This window comes from Trachurus trachurus (assembly GCF_905171665.1).
Source record: "Trachurus trachurus genome assembly, chromosome: 4".
Taxonomy (NCBI): Eukaryota; Metazoa; Chordata; class Actinopteri; order Carangiformes; family Carangidae; genus Trachurus; species Trachurus trachurus.
This window is the reverse complement of record NC_139898.1, coordinates 33206684-33225690: the sequence shown is the minus strand read 5'-3', so window position 1 is coordinate 33225690 and position 19007 is coordinate 33206684. Positions and strand designations below refer to the sequence as shown.

General features: G+C 42.9%; 1 protein-coding gene across 1 annotated transcript; it reads right to left on the bottom strand.

The window, feature by feature from the left end:
- Positions 1–5285: 5285 nt before the first annotated feature.
- Positions 5286–18705, bottom strand: LOC310985377 (uncharacterized protein; the record flags this gene model as incomplete). The annotated part of the gene is made up of 6 exons (XM_083970952.1): positions 5286–5329; positions 8779–8841; positions 17262–17387; positions 17606–17722; positions 17810–17968; positions 18654–18705. 6 exons carry the CDS (start codon positions 18703–18705, stop codon positions 5286–5288), a joined length of 561 nt encoding a protein of 186 aa, XP_083827078.1.
- Between the last annotated feature and the right edge of the window lie 302 nt (positions 18706–19007).

The following is a 19007-nucleotide window of genomic DNA, read 5'->3' as shown; positions in this document are numbered from 1 at the left end:
ACCTCAGGACTAGGAGGCAGAGGGGGCTCCATTGGGCTTTGCAGGAAAAGGAGAGTGACTCACTTATTTTCATATGATTCCAGAAATTAAGGGGGTCGTTTTTTAATATTTAATAGTAGAGGATATTGACCTACTTCAGCTCTGCATGCAAAGTTTAAAGCTCCTCTCTGCACCTGGAGGGTGCTTTAGTGTGCAGGATTTCAGTCGAATGCTTGTCCCATTTTGTCTTGTTGAGTTTGTGTGCCCCACACCTCGCTACCACATAATACAGTTATAGTTCAGTGATTGATTTGAATATTTTGAGCCAGGTTCTAATTGATAGTTCTGTGTTTATTGATCTGAAAGATTGAGATTTTTAGCCCTGAATATGTGTAATCATTAGTTTGTTCAATATGTTTGTGACGTTGGTGTTGTTTCTCTGTAGTGCGGACCTTTTCTGAAAAATGAGCACTTTGTTTTTGTGTTGGTGGACTGCCAGGGCCCAGGACTGACGGATTTATTCTGTCTGTAGCTGTGGTTCTGTCTGCCTGTCTGTCTGTAGTTGTGGTTCTGTCTGTAGCTGCAGTTCTGTCTGTGCTGTGCTGTCTTTGCTGTGTGTTGCATCATAGTTTCTCAGGGTTGATTTGTAGTTCAGCCTGTTTGAGCCATTAACAGTAAATATGTCATAATGTAGGTTTCTCCCTTAACTGTCAGTTTCTTAAAACCTGGGCCAGACTAACACACTGACTGCTCATAAAGATAATCCTTTATTCATCCCACAAAGGGGAAACTTAAGTTGCAGCAAAAGCAGACAGAAGCAAACAAAATGTATAGCAAATAAATTTAAAAAGAAAAATAAAGAAAAGAAGTTACTCTCATCTCATCTAAATGTTGAACTTTGGGTTTTTTTCACAGTCCTAGACGAGTCTGAATGAACCAAAACAGGCGTGCATGTGTGGAGGTGTGTCAACATGTTTTACCAGCTAATTAAGAGAATGAATGATCATGCTGGTATAACGGGGAAACACCCCGTCCCATCTGTCCTAGGTGTATATAAAGAGCAGTGGTGCGTTCAGGTAAACTTACCTGTTCATCATGATGAAGCTGATCCTCTCTGTGACTCTGGTCTGGGCGCTCTGCAGCTCCGGTAACTTCACCACTTCTTACGGTAGAGCTTCTGCAGGAACAAAACGACAAACTTCAAAACATTTGAGAGCTAAAAATTACAGATATGTTGTGACTATCTTCATCGTTAACCCTGTTTCTGTCTCAATAGAACAGGAAACAACTACCTTACACAGTACAGCACTACTCGGCTCTACTTGGTTTTGGTCATTTTCCGATACAATTGAGTATTTCATAGTTCCTACTCAGCGTGGGCGGGGTCGTCATAGCACGGCTGCTACGGTTGCTCTGTCTAGCTCTCTTTTTTGAATCCTCATATCAGCTCCAAACACACTTGTATGCACATTGTTGTCGGGACCACAGTGTGGTTCTGCCACAGCAATCATTTAATTCGATTGAAAGAACAACAACAGTCGCTGTTGTTTCATGTCTCTTCCAGTGACGACACTCTCTAGCCAATCAGTGGCCGGCAGTCGGATGCTGTTGATAGTTTTACACATTGTACTTATTGTAATACATGAGATTATAATTTGACCTGACCTCTGTTTTTCTCTCTGCTGCAGCTGGAGCACTCATGTGTCAGAACTGCACAGATCTGCAATGTTCAGCCACTAAATTAATCACATGTCCTTCAGACTCCATGTGCATAACAACTTCACTTGAAGGTACAATTGATTTTTACAGTAAAATAGACAATCTGTGTTTTCCTTCCATCAACAATAACAAACTTTGTGACCCTGCAGGTAACAGCACATTATATGAAGGTTCAGGAAAGTTCATCAACAAGTCTTGTGCCCCGTTCGTCTCGTGGCCGACCACAGAGTTTCAGACATATTCATACAACTATGGATTTATGAGAGCGGTTGTATCTATAAAAGTCTGCAACACAGACAACTGCAATTCAGAGCCCTTCCCAGGTGAGTACAGGAGTAACTTTGGTAAATAAAAGATAAGAGACGAACATGTGAATCCATCCTCTAACAAGTTCTGTTTTTAGTCCTGGATCCCAACTTGAACAGTGGTCTGCAGTGTCTTTCCTGTGACTCTGCTCTCGACACTGAATGCACCACGCCATTACAGTGTAAGGCAAACGAGAACCGCTGCTTTAGTGGTGAGTAAAAAACATTGAGAAGGAGACAATGCAATCATTCTTGTTCTAGAGTTTCTTTCACTTGTTTGCAGTTTGTTCAACTAGCCTACTTAATTGTTGAAGATACCTCATTTTACTCGAATAAGTTTCTTCCTGCAAGATTTTAACTTGTATGTCAAACCTACTAAGTTATTAAGATGTGAGCTGAGACTCTTTGGGCTCTACTTTGGTAGACTAGGTGCAGGCGAGGCGCATCTGCCCTGCGCCTCGCCTTCGCTTCGCCAACGGGGAGTGGCCAGGAGCAGATTGCGATTTTGCTTCGAGACGCAGCGGAGCGCATCCCGCCTACTTCCCTCCCACCGGCGCAAATGGCATAGAGGGAGGAGAGAAGGCGTGGAGTGGGTTTGACACAGCCGAGTCAGATCTTCACCAATCAAATGAGCTCCTCTCCTCGCCTTTAAATCCGCCGCGCGCGCAAGGCGGACGTTTGATTTCACCGTGGAAGAGAAGATTTGAATCAGCACCTACAGATTACAGCATACAGTACATCTATTATCGATTGTCCCGTCACACTGATGACAGATCAAAGGCTGCACAGATGAAAGATGAGGATGGATTACTGCTGTGTTGACACTACACGATTATCTGCTATATTTATGTATTTACTTATTGATTTATTGAGCCGCATCGTCACGCGACCATAACAAATAAAACTGAAAACAAATAAACCACAAGCAGCCTGGCATCATAGTGAGCAGATATTCACAACTCCATCTCAGGTAAATTCTAAAGAAAAAAGAAAAAGAGAGACGCTCCGTGATCTCCGTTACGCACAGCTGTTTGTTGTGATCTGTGCACACCTGTTTAAATATAGGTTACTAAATATGAGTGTCTTTATTAATGGAAAAGGGGTGTGTGTGTGTTTTTTTTTTGTTTTTTTTACTGGGCAACAGCTCTCAATCTGTCAGAGCAAGTGAGACGGGAGGAAACTGATGTTCTGGTCCGGTCCAAGCTGGCAGTGTCCGGTCGCGCGAACAGACCGCACGGGCTGATGATGCAAAAGTAGTCTGGGAGGGAGGAGGGAGGAGGAGGGAGCAGGTCTATCTATCTATCTAACCTATATTTAAACACGTGTGCACAGATCACAGCATAAACAAACAGCGCTGTGCGTAACGGAGGCATTTCAGTTTTATTTGTTATGGTCGCGTGACGATGCAGCGCTGGCCCCTAATAAATCAATAAGTAAATAAATAAATAAATAGCTGATCATCTGCAACGGCACAGTGTGTAGTGTCAACACCTGCTCTTGGGACATCCACGGCTGTCTCAGTCCCTCCCTGGTTTCATCTGTGTTAATTCAGTCAGGCTGAGTTTCCATTACGCATGCCTTTGATCTGCCATCAGTGTGACGGGACAATCTATATAGATATAGGTGTATGTGCTGATTCAGATACAATAAATAGGGGTTATTGTGATGATTATTATTATTATTATTATTATTGTTGTTAATTGCATTTAAATGTGCCTGGAAGTGTGGAAATCTGCCTGTGAGGTCTTGGTGACGTGGGCGCACTGCGCGCTGGGCAGTCAAAATACCAGTCCGCTGGCTGCGCTTCGCCTTGCGCTGAGACTAGACCAGGTTGGAGCTGGCGAGCTTTCGGCGCACTCTCCGCGCGGTCTATCTGTAACAAATTGTCACTGCACCACGGCGAATCTGTCGACACCTCCCCCTGCTGCGCGACCACTCCCATCTCAGCGCACAGCAGTCTGCCAATTTACCGAATCCACTGCGCACCTTGTTGAACTGGAGGAAAATACCACTTCGCCAGCTGCGTCAGGGCTCGCTTCGCTGCGCCACCCTGAGTTGCGCCACTAAAATAGGGCCCTTTGTCATTGCTTTCATGAAACACTTTCCTTGTAGTATATGTAGTGTAACATGACTAGTTTTAACTGAATACTCTTGATCAACAGTGAAAACTGGGCCCACCACTTCAATCTCTGGCTGTATTTCTATGAACGTGTGTGACGCTGTGACCAACCCAGGAGCCCAGCTCTTCCAGCAAGGTTTTCCTGTCTATAAACCATTCTGCTGCGACACCAACTTGTGTAATAATGGCACAAAAACAACCACAAATGCCACAACAACTACAACTACTACCGGTGACGCCTGTTGTGTCCGACTGGGTGTGGTCCACCTGCTGCTGGGACTCTTTTTCTTCACCCTCTATTAGAGCACAGGAACAAGAGGACGAAGCAGCTTTCGAGCCACCAGGACTCTGAGAGGAGAAGTCTGGACTTGGGTTTATTGTTGTCTGCTGCCATGACTTGGTAGAGGGACAAGAAAATCCAAATTTAGGGAAATTTAGAGCATTGTATGCAACAGACACACTGATGAACAAAATAATCTTCTTCCCAAACAACAGTCAAGTTTGGCTGAAAATTGCAGTACAAATATAATAAAAGACATGTTTGGTTTGGTTTTATCTTCAGTAAAGCCTAAAATAAGCAAAATCACTGAGCTACTGTTGCAATATGCCTGAATGGTGATACTGTAAAAATAGGCAACAGGCCCAATATCTGAGGTTTTGTAAACATCTGCACAGTAGCTATATCAAGTGTATCAGGGATGAGAAGATGTCCTGCTACCATCCAGCAAAACTAAAGGTGCTCACATCCATCAGCCACTGATCCTTATTGATTCTAATTAGTGTAACAGGGGTTATGCAACATGTATAATCACACAAAATTGTATTAATTTGAGTTACCTGACGGGTATTCCTCCCCGGGCGGAGCTTTGCTTTGGCCCTGTGTGCCCCTGTATTCTTTCTGGGGTAACCCCATGTCTTCCTATAAAATGGCCATGTCCCGCTGAAACTCTCTCTCTTGTCTTCTACTCTGTGGGATAGGTGAGTGTTTTTTTTATCATCTCCGTCAGAAAATAAAGACGTTTGAGACCAGAGCATTGTGGTTCACTTCTTGACAACACAACGCAGAGGTTACACCGGTTACACTAGTTTTATAAATGGTCTGATCAAAAGAGCTGATTAAAGGGTTTCTGGCGGAATGGATGAATAAACAGCCAAAAAAACAGTCAATTCAGGATGGTCTGACATGTCTGAAGGTACAGAGCCAACTCTATAAGGACACAGCACAACACACTGAAGGTTCCTGTTTAAAAAAGGAATCCAGGTAAGACACACCTGTTGATCCCTCGGCTTGATGAGCTCCAGCCTTTGTTAATGAGATGCAGAGGTAATAGCCCACTCTGGTCACAAGAGGGCAGCGAATTATAACAGGAACAATCAGATCCTTGATGAGGCAGGTCATGGCTCTAAAACATCAGAAGAGATACTGACATCCTTCTATCAATGTGTATACCGGTATTAAGCTTTAAATTGTCAACACAACACTGTTCGCACTGAACATCACAGGCCTAAATATAATATAGGTATATTATCACATCAGACAAAAGTGAGAGTAGAACTCACTGTGCAAAATAGATTCTTTGAGAGCATTGCATAACTTTGTAAATATTATCATCATAATAATGACAAGAACATTTTGCATTTTTGAGACACTCTCGTGAATTACTCAGTGTGTTAAAAAAAAGAATAACAGCAAAATGAATAATGAATAAAAAAGTAGGTCAAATAATCATAAATAAAAGTAAGACACAATAGTGCCAAGGATCTTAGGTGGATCACAATAAAGTTTCTTTAAGGAATAATCACTGTCCTGACGTCTTACCGCTGCTTGAATTCCAGGTTGCTCCCAGTGCTGGTCGACCAGTCGTATGTTGCAGGCTGTCATCAACAATGGTCTGGTCTACTGAAATAATCATTATAAATCCCACACAGGAAATTGTTATTTGACAGTTCTCCATACAAATATAATTTTGAAAATTAGTGTATTATTATATTGTTACATACATGCTCAAGAGACAATTTGAACAGACTGTTATTGATTATTGCACATTGTGAAAGAAAAACCGAGTGATTAGGATATCATTAAATGTTCAGTCTAGTCGTCAACCGTTGTAAATGTCACATGTAAACACTGAACACTGTGTAATATTTTTTAAATACTTTTCATTTTGGTGTGAATAACATTTCTTATTTTTCTGTTTGCATGATATAGGCTACTATCTTTACAGAGTACTTAAAATTCATGGTCCATTTGCTTTTCTTTTCTTTTTTCCTTTGTTTTTTTCCCACTTTGGGATGAATGAAAGGAATATTATCTTATCTAATCTTAGCTTATCCCCACAGCTGATACGTGACCAGAAACTAAAGCTGTCATATAAATACAGCTAAGTATAAAGTTCAACATTTCCCTCTGTGACAGTAGCCTATAAGTGGCATTATGTTGAAATCCTCAAGTTAGCTCATTAAAAAATAGAGCCTATTTCAAAACTGAACAGTACTTTATCAAAGTAGCCTACTTAGTTTCTTGGGATCACATTACAAAAAATGTGCACATTAATCTCAATATTGTTCAAAGACAGGAAGGAGGATGGCTTTTATAAATCTAAAACCACAACAACAGGCTTACCGATGTCAAGATGAATATGATCACAGGTTATGACTGTTTGCTAAAGTGTGCATAATTGAATTACATGGGCTCTTACAGTATTTCATATGGGTGTCTTGATGCTAAACTAACACTAGACCGTGCTATCAGTAAGCTAACATCAATTCACCAAACCTGGCTATACACCAGCCGACGTGAGTGTTCACTATAGGCACAGACTAAAGAGGAAAAAAACTGAAAGACTAACTGTGAGAAAAAACGTGTATATTAGGCTAATATACAAGTTGGGTACTTACCTGCTAGTTAGCTGCCTGCTGCTGCTTATGAACCCACACATTTCTGGATCGGCTGAAACTTCCAGAGTGGAGCAAACCAATTCGAATTTCGCGCTCATTCATGTCAAGATGAATATGATCACAGGTTATGACTGTTTGCTAAAGTTACATGGGCTCATACAGTATTTCATATTGGTGTCTTGATGCTAAACTAACACTAGACTGTGCTATCAGTTAGCTAACATCAATTCACCAAATGTATGGCTATACACTAGCCGACGTTAGTGTTGACTATAGATATTTAACACAGACTAATTAAAAAAGAAAGAAAGAAGAAGAAGTAGAAAAAAAAAACGGTAAGAAAAAACGTGTACAAGTTGGGTACTTACCTGCTAGTTAGCTGCTGCTGCTGCTGCTGCTTCTGCTGACCCACACATCACTCCATTTCTGGATCGGCTGAAACTTCCAGAGTGAAGCAAACCGATTCCAATTTCGCGCTCATTCATCTAACGGCTACGAAATGGTACAGTCCACTTTAGGGGTGATTGAGCTCGTACTACAAAATTCCTAGAGGCACTAATGAGAAATAGGTCGTAGTTTTAAAATAAATAAATAAAATTACCGGACAGATCTATCATTATAAATGTTTTAACTCCCCAACAATTGAACAATTGATGTTTTTACCTCGCCTGGCGGCTTCCAGTGTACCCCCAACGGTTGAAAAAAAAAAAAAATTGCGAACACGGAAGTAGCCTACCAAAAATTGCAGTTCTTCAAACGGCCGTTTCATCCTCGCTCCAGATCTGTTTTATGTAACTTACTCGTTTGCATGTCACTCAGGCTTGAAGTCATGTTTAATTGAGAGCGTGTAGCTCTGATGCCAAATTTCAGCAATCACTGAAGTTTCCCCCCCAAATCCCACTATCTCACCTGTTCATCAGCCAACAGCTGGGGGTCTGACGCTGTAAATTAGAGAGGCTTATCTGGACAGATTTTTGTTTTTAGTTTAGTTTGGTTTATTCGATCTTGTGCACAAATTATTTACAGTCAAGCATCAATCACAATCAATCGACCTTCAATAATACATCCCTTAGTTCAAACGTAGTTCATAGGCTAAATACTGTATTATAGCCTACAGATAGAAAAGGCAAGCTACTCCACAGTTTTACTCCAGCCACAGAGATACACATGTTTTAATGTAGTATAATTCTTGGTTGATAGCTCATATCTCCCCTCTCTTTCCTTGAATTTTTTTTCTTTCTATTAATCATTTGCAAATCGATTATAAATATTTTTTCATTCAGGCTATTTTATCTAAGCAGAATTCATTTAATATGTTTGAAAAAAATATATTGATCCACAGCAGTGAGAAAAGTATGTTCACATTCAATTTTAACAATGATGTTGGTCCTCAGTTTTAGTTCCTTTTTTGTTATGTAAAATAAACTAGCCTAATATTTAATTAAAAGTTATGTTGATGTAAATATAGTAAAACAAATTTAGTTTTCAACACAAGACAAGATTAAGTTTATTAATCCCAGGGGGTGAATTTGTCACAGCAGGAGGAGGATGCAGCCTGTAGCTAAAAATAACACCAAGAGGGAGTGTGTTAAATCAAGTGTAACATTGCACATTGTTCTCTGGCATAATATTTACACATAATTTTCATTAAGTCTACCCTTCATCCATTTCTACCTTCCTCTTGCAGGTTTTAGCTGAGTGCGTGCACTATGGGTATGCTCTGCTTTTATTTACCTGATACCACCTGACGCTGCGCACCTTGAGCGTTGGTGCTTCGCTCGATGCTCGGGATCAGAGCCTCGACCAGCCTGCAGAGCCCGGCTACAACACTCACATGGAAGGCCGCACAGGTGAGTCAGACAGGTGGAACACACCTGAGCTCATCCACCCAGATGCTACGTCACTGCTGCATTTAAAGGACCATAAAATTGATTGTAACACGGAGCCACTGAAGGAAAGGACAAGTTTCTCCAAACCGAGTCTGAATGTTTCAGTGAGTTTGATCAGAAATAACTGATGTGATTATCTGATCTGGCCTGAGATCAGCAGAGGTGGAGGATTTCCACAGATGTTTTCTTTGTGAACATTTTGAAGTTAACATTATCACTACTGTTGTATACAGAATGTCCTGCCATATAATCATCTTTATTTATAATACTCCTTTTTTAACGAGGTCACAGAGAGCTTCACAAAAAGATAGAAACAAAAATGAAAACAAACAACAAATATTTCAAAGGAGGTTAAATCGAAAGCAACTGGACTTAGTTGTTTGTCTAGGAAGACGTTTCACCTCTCATCCAAGAGGCTTCATCAGTTCATGTACGCAGCTGACCAGGCTGGGACTGGTCCAACTATCTGGTGTGGAGACTCACTATTTAACCTCTTGTGTGGGCGTTTCACAAGGGTGATGATGTCACTGGTTCCCTTTTGTGCTCCAAGTGCCAACGACAGTCGTTGGAGTGACAGTCGTTGGTGGGAAGTTGGTTTCGACTTCGTTAGTGCCCTATTGTGTTCTAACGACAGTCATTGGAGTCACTTGCCACTTGTGAACAGTGGTTGTTCTTTGAGGCTAGATGGTTGAGTCTCCTGGGAAGGGATGAAAGGGCAGCATTGTAAATTGGAGACAGGTGGTGTCTCAGACCTCCTCCCCTGTTGAGGGACGGTTTTTCTACTTTTACAAAAATGGCTTCTTTAACTCCTCAGGCTTTAACTCCTCAGGCTTCTTTAACTCCTCAGGAGAGCAAACTCCTCAGGACTGGACTCTGCTGTTCATTTACATCTCAAGGAGAAAGCCCACTCCTTTGAGGACAGCAATGTCCAAATCCTAGACAGAGAGGACAGATGGTTTGAAAGAGGAGTTAAAGAAGCCATTTTTGTAAAAGTAGAAAAACCGTCCCTCAACAGGGGAGGAGGTCTGAGACACCACCTGTCTCCAATTTACAATGCTGCCCTTTCATCCCTTCCCAGGAGACTCAACCATCTAGCCTCAAAGAACAACCACTGTTCACAAGTGGCAAGTGACTCCAATGACTGTCGTTAGAACACAATAGGGCACTAACGAAGTCGAAACCAACTTCCCACCAACGACTGTCACTCCAACGACTGTCGTTGGCACTTGGAGCACAAAAGGGAACCAGTGACATCATCACCCTTGTGAAACGCCCACACAAGAGGTTAAATAGTGAGTCTCCACACCAGATAGTTGGACCAGTCCCAGCCTGGTCAGCTGCGTACATGAACTGATGAAGCCTCTTGGATGAGAGGTGAAACGTCTTCCTAGACAAACAACTAAGTCCAGTTGCTTTCGATTTAACCTCCTTTGAAATACTATGACCTGGACAAATGAGAATATGCACCGGCAAACAACAAATAAAACAATAAAAACCATCATGCCAGTATAATTAAAACAAAAATTCAAAGTGGCAGTTTGTCAACATGATATACTGATATTCTACATACCGAGGCTATCAATATGTTAATATCATATGCAATAGAAATACATGTTTACACATACAGTATATACAATTCATTTGTTGTTTAAATTAATTAGCATATAGAAATTATGTGAAAGTAAATATGGAAATGTATTATGTTTTCCACACATACAAACTTTACAACATCACATATATAACACATAGAATTGTGTCTTCTTATATCCAGTGGATGTTTATGATAATATTATGTCCCCATGTCAACATCTTCCTTAATATATTACAGTTTTTTATTGGTAGTCTTGATTATTCTTTGATTCAAAGGTTTGTCATTAATGTAGAAATTAATGTGCTGACACTGGATATCAATAAAAGCGATAATTATTGATCAGTACTAACACGAGGCTCATCATCACACGACATTAGCAAGTATAATCACTGTTCCAAAAAACACAGAGTCAGAGTGAATCCTTCTATAGAACAAGTACAGATAATCCTCTACACACACTCACAGTGTCCTTGAACACACCGCCCCTCAGAGACTGGAGCTTCTCAACACACGTTTCTGTGGCAGCTGCTGGTTTCCCTCTGAAGTGACGTCAGCTCCCGTCTCATCCTAGAACAGCGTTGTTATACAGTGAATTGACAATGAGATCGACATCACAGGAGAATCTCAGGCCTGAACTAATGTTTGATAACTTCACATCCACATTTTGGTGTTTCAATAATTAACCAAAGATTTGATCTCCAGCTCCTCTTATAAATCCTTTAGGAGCCAGATGTGCTGTTATCCTGAGGTCCAGGTGTGTAGGCAGGAAGTGCACTGTTGTGGTCAGGTGTTTTCGACGGCTGTGCTATGAAGATCGTTTTTAATTTGTTCGCTCTGTCAACGACACAGAGAAACTTGGATTTGCATTATGTCAAAGTGAATAAATGATCATAATGCAACAGAGGCAAGAGAGCTGGGATTTGTGCACTGAGCAACACAAAGAAACACAGTAACATCACATCAAACATTAGCACAAAGTGCGTCAGCCACGTTCCCCCCAGGGGGACACACTCCTCAGTCGCTTCAAGTCACAGCTGGATCAATACATGCAAAACAGCTCGATCAGTACAGTGGACCAATATATCAAATGTTGACAGTCAGTCTCACCAGGCATAGCACTGGTTTGTCTTTATTCTGTAGAACCATTATACATCTTTCAGTTTTACATCTTCCTACAAAACAAATGTTTTAGTGATTCATAAAAATCAGTGGATGCATGCATTTTAATAAACCATGAAACTGTTGCATTGTCAGTTTTAAAGGATGTGAAGACTGTTTAGAGGAAATGAGCTGAAAAACAATAAAAAATTTTCTGTTCATCGTCTTTATCTAAATCTGATCAGCTGTGACAGTGTCTTCACCTGCAGCAGACCTGTGATTACGATCTCACAGAAACGTTTGTGTGTTGATGATGTCGATGAGTCTCTGATGGCTCAGGTTCAGGTTCAGGTTACTTTATTGATATACCCATAGGTAGATTTATTTTGCAGTGAGTTGTTCAGTCACATACACATGTCAGAACATATGTAACATCATACAGCATATTGATCCAGAAACCATGCTAAAAAAAGAGACAGATAAAAGCCATTACAGCAAAAACTCTAAATTTATTAAGATGGAATCTGAATCTGGGATAAAATGGCAAAATTAATATGACTGGAATGAATAGATAATAAATAAACATATAAATACATAAATAAATAGATAAATAAATAAATAAATAAATAAATAAATAAATAAGTCCTGCACAATAAATCGATGTATGCAATTTCAGCCTATCAGTTCAATAATGGCAGCAGAAACAAAGCTGTTTTTGACTTACATTTTGGGAGGGAAGGGGAGTAGTTGGAAGTTGCGATGTAAGAGGTGGGAGTCAAAATAGAAGAAGCTAAACAGATCTCTAATGTGAGCGGTGTGGACAAATCACAACAAAACAGAACTGCTAAATAACACTGCAGCATGTAATGTCTTTTCTCCCAGTTGTGTGGACATCTATGTGTTGATTGCATCTATGCCTTTTCTTCCCACCTCAGCTTCACACCAGACTCCATCTACTTTTCCTGTCCTGGTGGCTTCAAAGGTGCTTTGTCCTCTTGTTCCTGTGCTTTAATAGAGGGTGACAAAGAAGAGTCCCAGCAGCAGGAGGATCATATGCAGTTGGACACAACAGGCGTCACTGGTAGTAGTTGTCGTTGTTGTTGTTGTGGTTGTTGCAGCAGTGGTTGCAGTTATTGCAGTAGTGGTTGTAGTTGTTGGGGCAGTGGTTGCAGTTGTTGCAACAGTTGTTGTAGTTGTTGGGGCGGTGGTTGTACTTGTTGCAGCAATGGTTGTAGTTGTTGGGGCGGTGGTTGTAGTTGTTGCAGCAGTGGTTGTAGTTGTTGGGGCGGTGGTTGTAGTTGTTGCAGCAGTGGTTGTAGTTGTTGCAGCAGTGGTTGTAGTTGTTGTTGCAGCAGTGGTTGTAGTTGTTGCAGCAGTGGTTGTTGGGGCAGTGGTTGCAGTTGTTGCAGCAGTGGTTGTAGTTGTTGGGGCGGTGGTTGCAGTTGTTGCAGTAGTGGTTGTAGTTGTTGGGGCGGTGGTCGTAGTTGTTGCAGCAGTGTTTGGAGATGTTGGGGCTGTGGTTGTAGTTGTTGCAGCAGTGGTTGTAGTTGTTGGGGCGGTGGTTGTAGTTGTTGCAGCAGTGGTTGTAGTTGTTGGGGCGGTGGTTGCAGTTGTTGCAGCAGTGGTTGTAGTTGTTGGGGCGGTGGTTGTAGCTGTTGGTCCAGTGGTTGTAGTTGTTGGGGCGGTGGTTGTAGTTGTTGCAGCAGTGGTTGTAGTTGTTGGGGCAGTGGTTGTAGTTGTTGCAGCAGTGGTTGTAGTTGTTGCAGCAGTTGTTGTAGTTGTTGCAGCAGTGGTTGTAGTTGTTGGGGCAGTGGTTGTAGTTGTTGGGGCAGTGGATGCAGTTGTTGCAGCAGTGGTTGTAGTTGTTGGGGCGGTGGTTGCAGTTGTTGCAGCAGTGGTTGTAGTTGTTGCAGCAGTGGTTGTAGTTGTTGGGGCGGTGGTTGTAGTTGTTGCAGCAGTTGTTGTAGTTGATGCAGCAGTGGTTGCAGTTGTTGGTGCAGTTGTTGGGGCGGTGGTTGTAGTTGTTGCAGCAGTTGTTGTAGTTGTTGGGGCGGTGGTTGTAGTTGTTGGGGTGGTGGTTATAGTTGATGCAGCAGTGGTTGCAGTTGATGCAGCAGTTGTTGGGGCGGTGCTTGTAGTTGTTGCAGCAGTTGTTGTAGTTGATGCAGCAGTGGTTGCAGTTGTTGGTGCAGTTGTTGTAGTTGTTGGGGCGGTGGTTGTAGTTGTTGCAGCAGTTGTTGTAGTTGTTGGGGCGGTGGTTGTAGTTGTTGGGGTGGTGGTTATAGTTGTTGCAGCAGTGGTTGTAGTTGTTGGGGCGGTGCTTGTAGTTGTTGGAGCAGTGGTTGTAGTTGTTGCAGCAGTTGTTGTAGTTGTTGTAGTTGTTGCAGCAGTGATTGCAGTTGTTGGTGCAGTTGTTGTAGTTGTTGGTGCAGTTGTTGTAGTTGTTGCAGCAGTGGTTGTAGTTGTTGGTGCAGTTGTTGCAGCAGTGTTTGCAGTTGTTGGTGCAGTTGTTGAAGTTGTTGCAGCAGTGGTTGCAGTTGTTGGTGCAGTTGTTGTAGTTGTTGGGGCGGTGGTTGCAGTTGTTGTAGTTGTTGCAGCAGTGGATGCAGTTGGTGCAGTTGTTGGTGCAGTTGTTGTAGTTGTTGCAGCAATGGTTGCAGTTGTTGTAGTTGTTGCAGCAGTGGTTGCAGTTGTTGGTGCAGTTGTTGTAGTTGTTGCAGCAGTGGTTGCAGTTGTTGGTGCAGTTGTTGTAGTTGTTGCAGCAGTGGTTGCAGTTGTTGGTGCAGTTGTTGTTGTAGTTGTTGGGGCAGTGGTTGTGGTTGTTGCAGCAGTTGTTGTAGTTGTTGGGGTGGTGGTTGTAGTTGTTGCAGCAGTGGTTGTAGTTGTTGCAGCAGTGGTTGCAGTTGTTGACGCAGTGGTTGTAGTTGTTGCAGCAGTTGCTGTGGTTGTTGGTGCAGCGGTTTTACTTGTTGGTGCAGCAGTTGTAGTTGTTGCAGCAGTGGTGGTGGTTGTTGGTGCAGCAGTTGTAGTTGTTGCAGCAGCGGTTATAGTTGTTGCAGCAGTTGTTGTGGTTGTTGCCACTGTTGTTGCGGTTGTTGGTGCAGCAGTTGTAGTTGTTGCAGCAGTTGTTGTGATTGTTGGTGCACCGGTTGTAGTTGTTGCAGCAGTGGTTGTGGTTGTTGGGGCAGTGGTTGTGGTTGTTGGGGCAGTGGTTGTGGTTGTTGCAGCAGCGGTTGTAGTTCTTTCAGCAGTTGTTGTGGTTGTTGCCACTGTTGTTGCGGTTGTTGGTCCAGCGGTTGTAGTTGTTGCAGCTGTTGTTGTGGTTGTTCGTGCAGTTGTTGTAGTTGCAGCAGCGGTTGTGGTTGTTGGTGTTGTGGTTGTTGGTGCAGCAGTTGTAGTTGTTGGTGCAGCAGTTGTAGTTGTTGCAGCAGTTGTTGTAGTTGCAGCAGTGGTTGTAGTTGTTGGGGCAGCTGTGGTGGTTGTTGGTGCAGCAGTTGTAGTTGTTGCAGCAGCGGTTGTAGTTGTTGCAGCAGTTGTTGTGGTTGTTGGTTTAGCAGTTGTAGTTGTTGCAGCAGTTTTTGTGGTTGTTGGTGCAGTTGTTGTAGTTGTTGCAGCAGTTGTTGTGGTTGTTGCCACTGTTGTTGCGGTTGTTGGTGCAGCAGTTGGAGTTTTTGCAGCAGTTGTTGTGGTTGTTGGTGCACCGGTTGTAGTTGTTGCAGCAGTGGCTGTGGTTGTTGGTGCAGCGGTTGTAGTTTTTGCAGCAGTTGTTGTGGTTGTTGGTGCACCGGTTGTAGTTGTTGCAGCAGTGGTTGTGGTTGTTGGTGCAGCGGTTGTAGTTGTTGCAGCAGTGGTTGTGGTTGTTGGTGCAGTTGTTGTAGTTGCAGCAGTGGTTGTGGTTGTTGGTGTTGTGGTTGTTGGTGCAGCGGTTGTGGTTGTTGGTGCAGCGGTTGTAGTTGCAGCAGTGGTTGTGGTTGTTGGTGTTGTGGTTGTTGGTGCAGCGGTTGTAGTTGTTGCAGCAGTGGTTGTGGTTGTTGGTGTTGTGGTTGTTGGGGCGGTGGTTGTGGTTGTTGGTGCGGTAGTTGTAGTTGTTGGGGCGGTGGTTGTAGTTGTTGGGGCGGTAGTTGTAGTTGTTGGGGCGGTGGTTGTGGTTGTTGGGGCAGTGGTTGTAGTTGTTGCAGCAGTGGTTGCAGTTGTTGGTGCAGTTGTTGTAGTTGTTGGGGCAGTGGTTGTAGTTGTTGCAGCAGTTGTTGTAGTTGTTGGTGCAGTTGTTGTTGTTGCAGCAGTTGTTGTAGTTGTTGGTGCTGTGGTTGTAGTTGTTGGGGCAGTGGTTGCAGTTGTTGTAGTTGTTGGGGCAGTGGTTGTAGTTGTTGGTGGTGCAGTTGTTGTTGTTGCAGCAGTTGTTGTAGTAGTTGGTGCTGTGGTTGTAGTTGTTGCAGCAGTTGTTGGTGCAGCGGTTGTAGTTGTTGCAGCAGTTGTAGTTGTTGCAGCAGTTGTTGTAGTTGTTGCAGCAGTTGTTGTGGTTGTTGGTGCAGTTGTAGTTTTTGCAGCAGTTGTTGTAGTTGCAGCAGCGGTTGTAGTTGTTGGAGCAGCGGTTGTAGTTGTTGCAGCAGTGGTTGTAGTTGTTGGAGCAGTGGTTGTAGTTGTTGCAGCGGTTGTAGTTGTTGCAGCAGTGGTTGTAGTTGTTGGAGCGGTGGTTGTAGTTGTTGGAGCAGTGGTTGTAGTTGTTGCAGCGGTTGTAGTTGTTGCAGCAGTGGTTGTAGTTGTTGGAGCAGCGGTTGTAGTTGTTGCAGCGGTTGTAGTTGTTGGAGCAGTGGTTGTAGTTGTTGGAGCAGTGGTTGTAGTTGTTGGAGCAGTGGTTGTAGTTGTTGCAGCGGTTGTAGTTGTTGCAGCAGTGGTTGTAGTTGTTGGAGCAGCGGTTGTAGTTGTTGCAGCGGTTGTAGTTGTTGGAGCAGTGGTTGTAGTAGTTGGTGCTGTGGTTGTAGTTGTTGCAGCAGTTGTTGGTGCAGCGGTTGTAGTTGTTGCAGCAGTTGTAGTTGTTGCAGCAGTGGTTGTAGTTGTTGCAGCAGTGGTTGTAGTTGTTGGAGCAGTGGTTGTAGTTGTTGGAGCAGTGGTTGTAGTTGTTGCAGCAGTGGTTGCAGTTGTTGGAGCAGCGGTTGTTGTAGTTGTTGCAGCGGTTGTAGTTGTTGCAGCAGTGGTTGTAGTTGTTGGAGCAGTGGTTGTAGTTGTTGGAGCAGTGGTTGTAGTTGTTGCAGCGGTTGTAGTTGTTGCAGCAGTGGTTGTAGTTGTTGGAGCAGCGGTTGTAGTTGTTGCAGCGGTTGTAGTTGTTGGAGCAGTGGTTGTAGTAGTTGGTGCTGTGGTTGTAGTTGTTGCAGCAGTTGTTGGTGCAGCGGTTGTAGTTGTTGCAGCAGTTGTAGTTGTTGCAGCAGTGGTTGTAGTTGTTGCAGCGGTTGTAGTTGTTGGAGCAGTGGTTGTAGTTGTTGGAGCAGCGGTTGTAGTTGTTGCAGCGGTTGTAGTTGTTGCAGCAGTGGTTGTAGTTGTTGCAGCGGTTGTAGTTGTTGCAGCAGTGGTTGTAGTTGTTGGAGCAGTGGTTGTAGTTGTTGCAGCGGTTGTAGTTGTTGGAGCAGTTGTTGTGGTTATCCCAGTATTACAATCATTGGTGGTACAGCAGGTTGGGTTGCTGACGGTACCAATACTTTCCAGGAAGGGCAGACTTCCCACGCTGGTTGCAGCATCACACATGTTTGAAGATGCACAGCCAAAGGTTGGTGTGGTTGTGGACCCACCTGTCACTGTAGAATGAAAAAATGATTATTGTATAAATTCATATAATTTTTGTGAATTCCAGCTCCTTCGCTTTACACCTCTTATGGAGAATAGTTTAACTGTGTTATTTGATTTAGATCAAAAGGTAGATTATTGATAGTTTTAGCTTCTTTGCTCAAAAACAGACTAAAATGACGAAGTGAAAGTGCAGTCAGGACACATATCAGATAAGGAGAACACTCACCAGTTGCTTGAAAACAGCGATCCTGAGATCCAGTACACGTTAATGAAGTGGTGCATTGAGATGTGACAGGGTCACAAGTCAAACATGACAGGCTGTTGGCAGCCTCAGCAGTAGGGACTGAAACAGAAAACAACATTTAAGTGAAAATAGAGTTTCCAGTATTTTTGGTCTTCAATAAGATCACAGCCATCCCTCTGTACTTACAGGGTAGAGTTTGTGAGTTGCAGTCATCTGTGTTGCAGCACTCAGCTGATGCCAGCGCACTTTGAACACCCAAGTTCACTGAAAACGTCTGAGCACCTGTGGCTAGACACAGGGAGGGCGCTGCACAGCCTTTGGTGATTTGCTGTGTTGGAGTTGTACCTGAAACAGCTACACAGCCCAAGTGCAGTTTGTTAATGTTGATGGAAAACACACGTGTATTTTAGTGAAAAGTAATCGACAACATGAAGAGGAGACTACCTGAAATAGAGGCTGTCACACACATGGTCTCTGTGGTGCATGACACTGATACTGTTGTTGAACATGCCTGATCTGTGCAAGTCAGACAATTCCGTGCTTGAGCTGCAGTGGAGAGAAAAATAAACGTAAAGTCAATGGTGTGCAAATCTTTAGGGTTACAGGGTTTGATGGTTTATAAAAGCTCAGAAATCCAATTATCATTGTTGCTGTTATCACAAACACTTCCTTCACTCCTGGTGATAACATCCGACTAAGGTGGTCTGATCACAGGTGAGTTCAGGCCCAAAGATTTTAAGATGTAGTTCTTTTTATTTCTCTGTTAACTTAAAGTACATTAAATTGCATTGCACAATTGTTCATCTAACTCACTGATTGTTCACTAATTGAATAACTCTGTCTTCTAATAATTTTTTTAAGTTATTTTATTCTCCTAATTATCATATCTGTATCTTTTATTCTATTCTATTGGAGCTGCTGTAACACAATAATTTCTTGTAAAGGATTAATAAAGTACTGTTCTATTCTATTCTAAATATTGGTCGTCTTGTACCTGCAGAATCTCCACAGTAAGAAGAGGTGGTCTTACCTGAGCTGGCGAGCGCCCAGACCAGAGTCAGAGAGAGGATCAGCTTCATCATGATGAACAGGTGAGTGGATGGTGACAGTGCAGCTGATCAGCCTGCTGGACTTTATATAGCTACTGTACAGGTGCTTTACGTTCATGTGTACCAACGTCAGGGTTTGGGTGTGTTCCCATTTTTTACAGTAGGATCATTCAGACGGTCAACCCCTCTTTTGTTCAGTGGACAATCATGTGAACACCTTTTTCACGCCCTTTATAGTGTCATCAGTTAGTATGTTTGTTTAATAACAACCAAAACCAGAATGATGACGGTTAATGTCCTAAATTCCACAATTCACGTTGCAAATATGTAGAGCC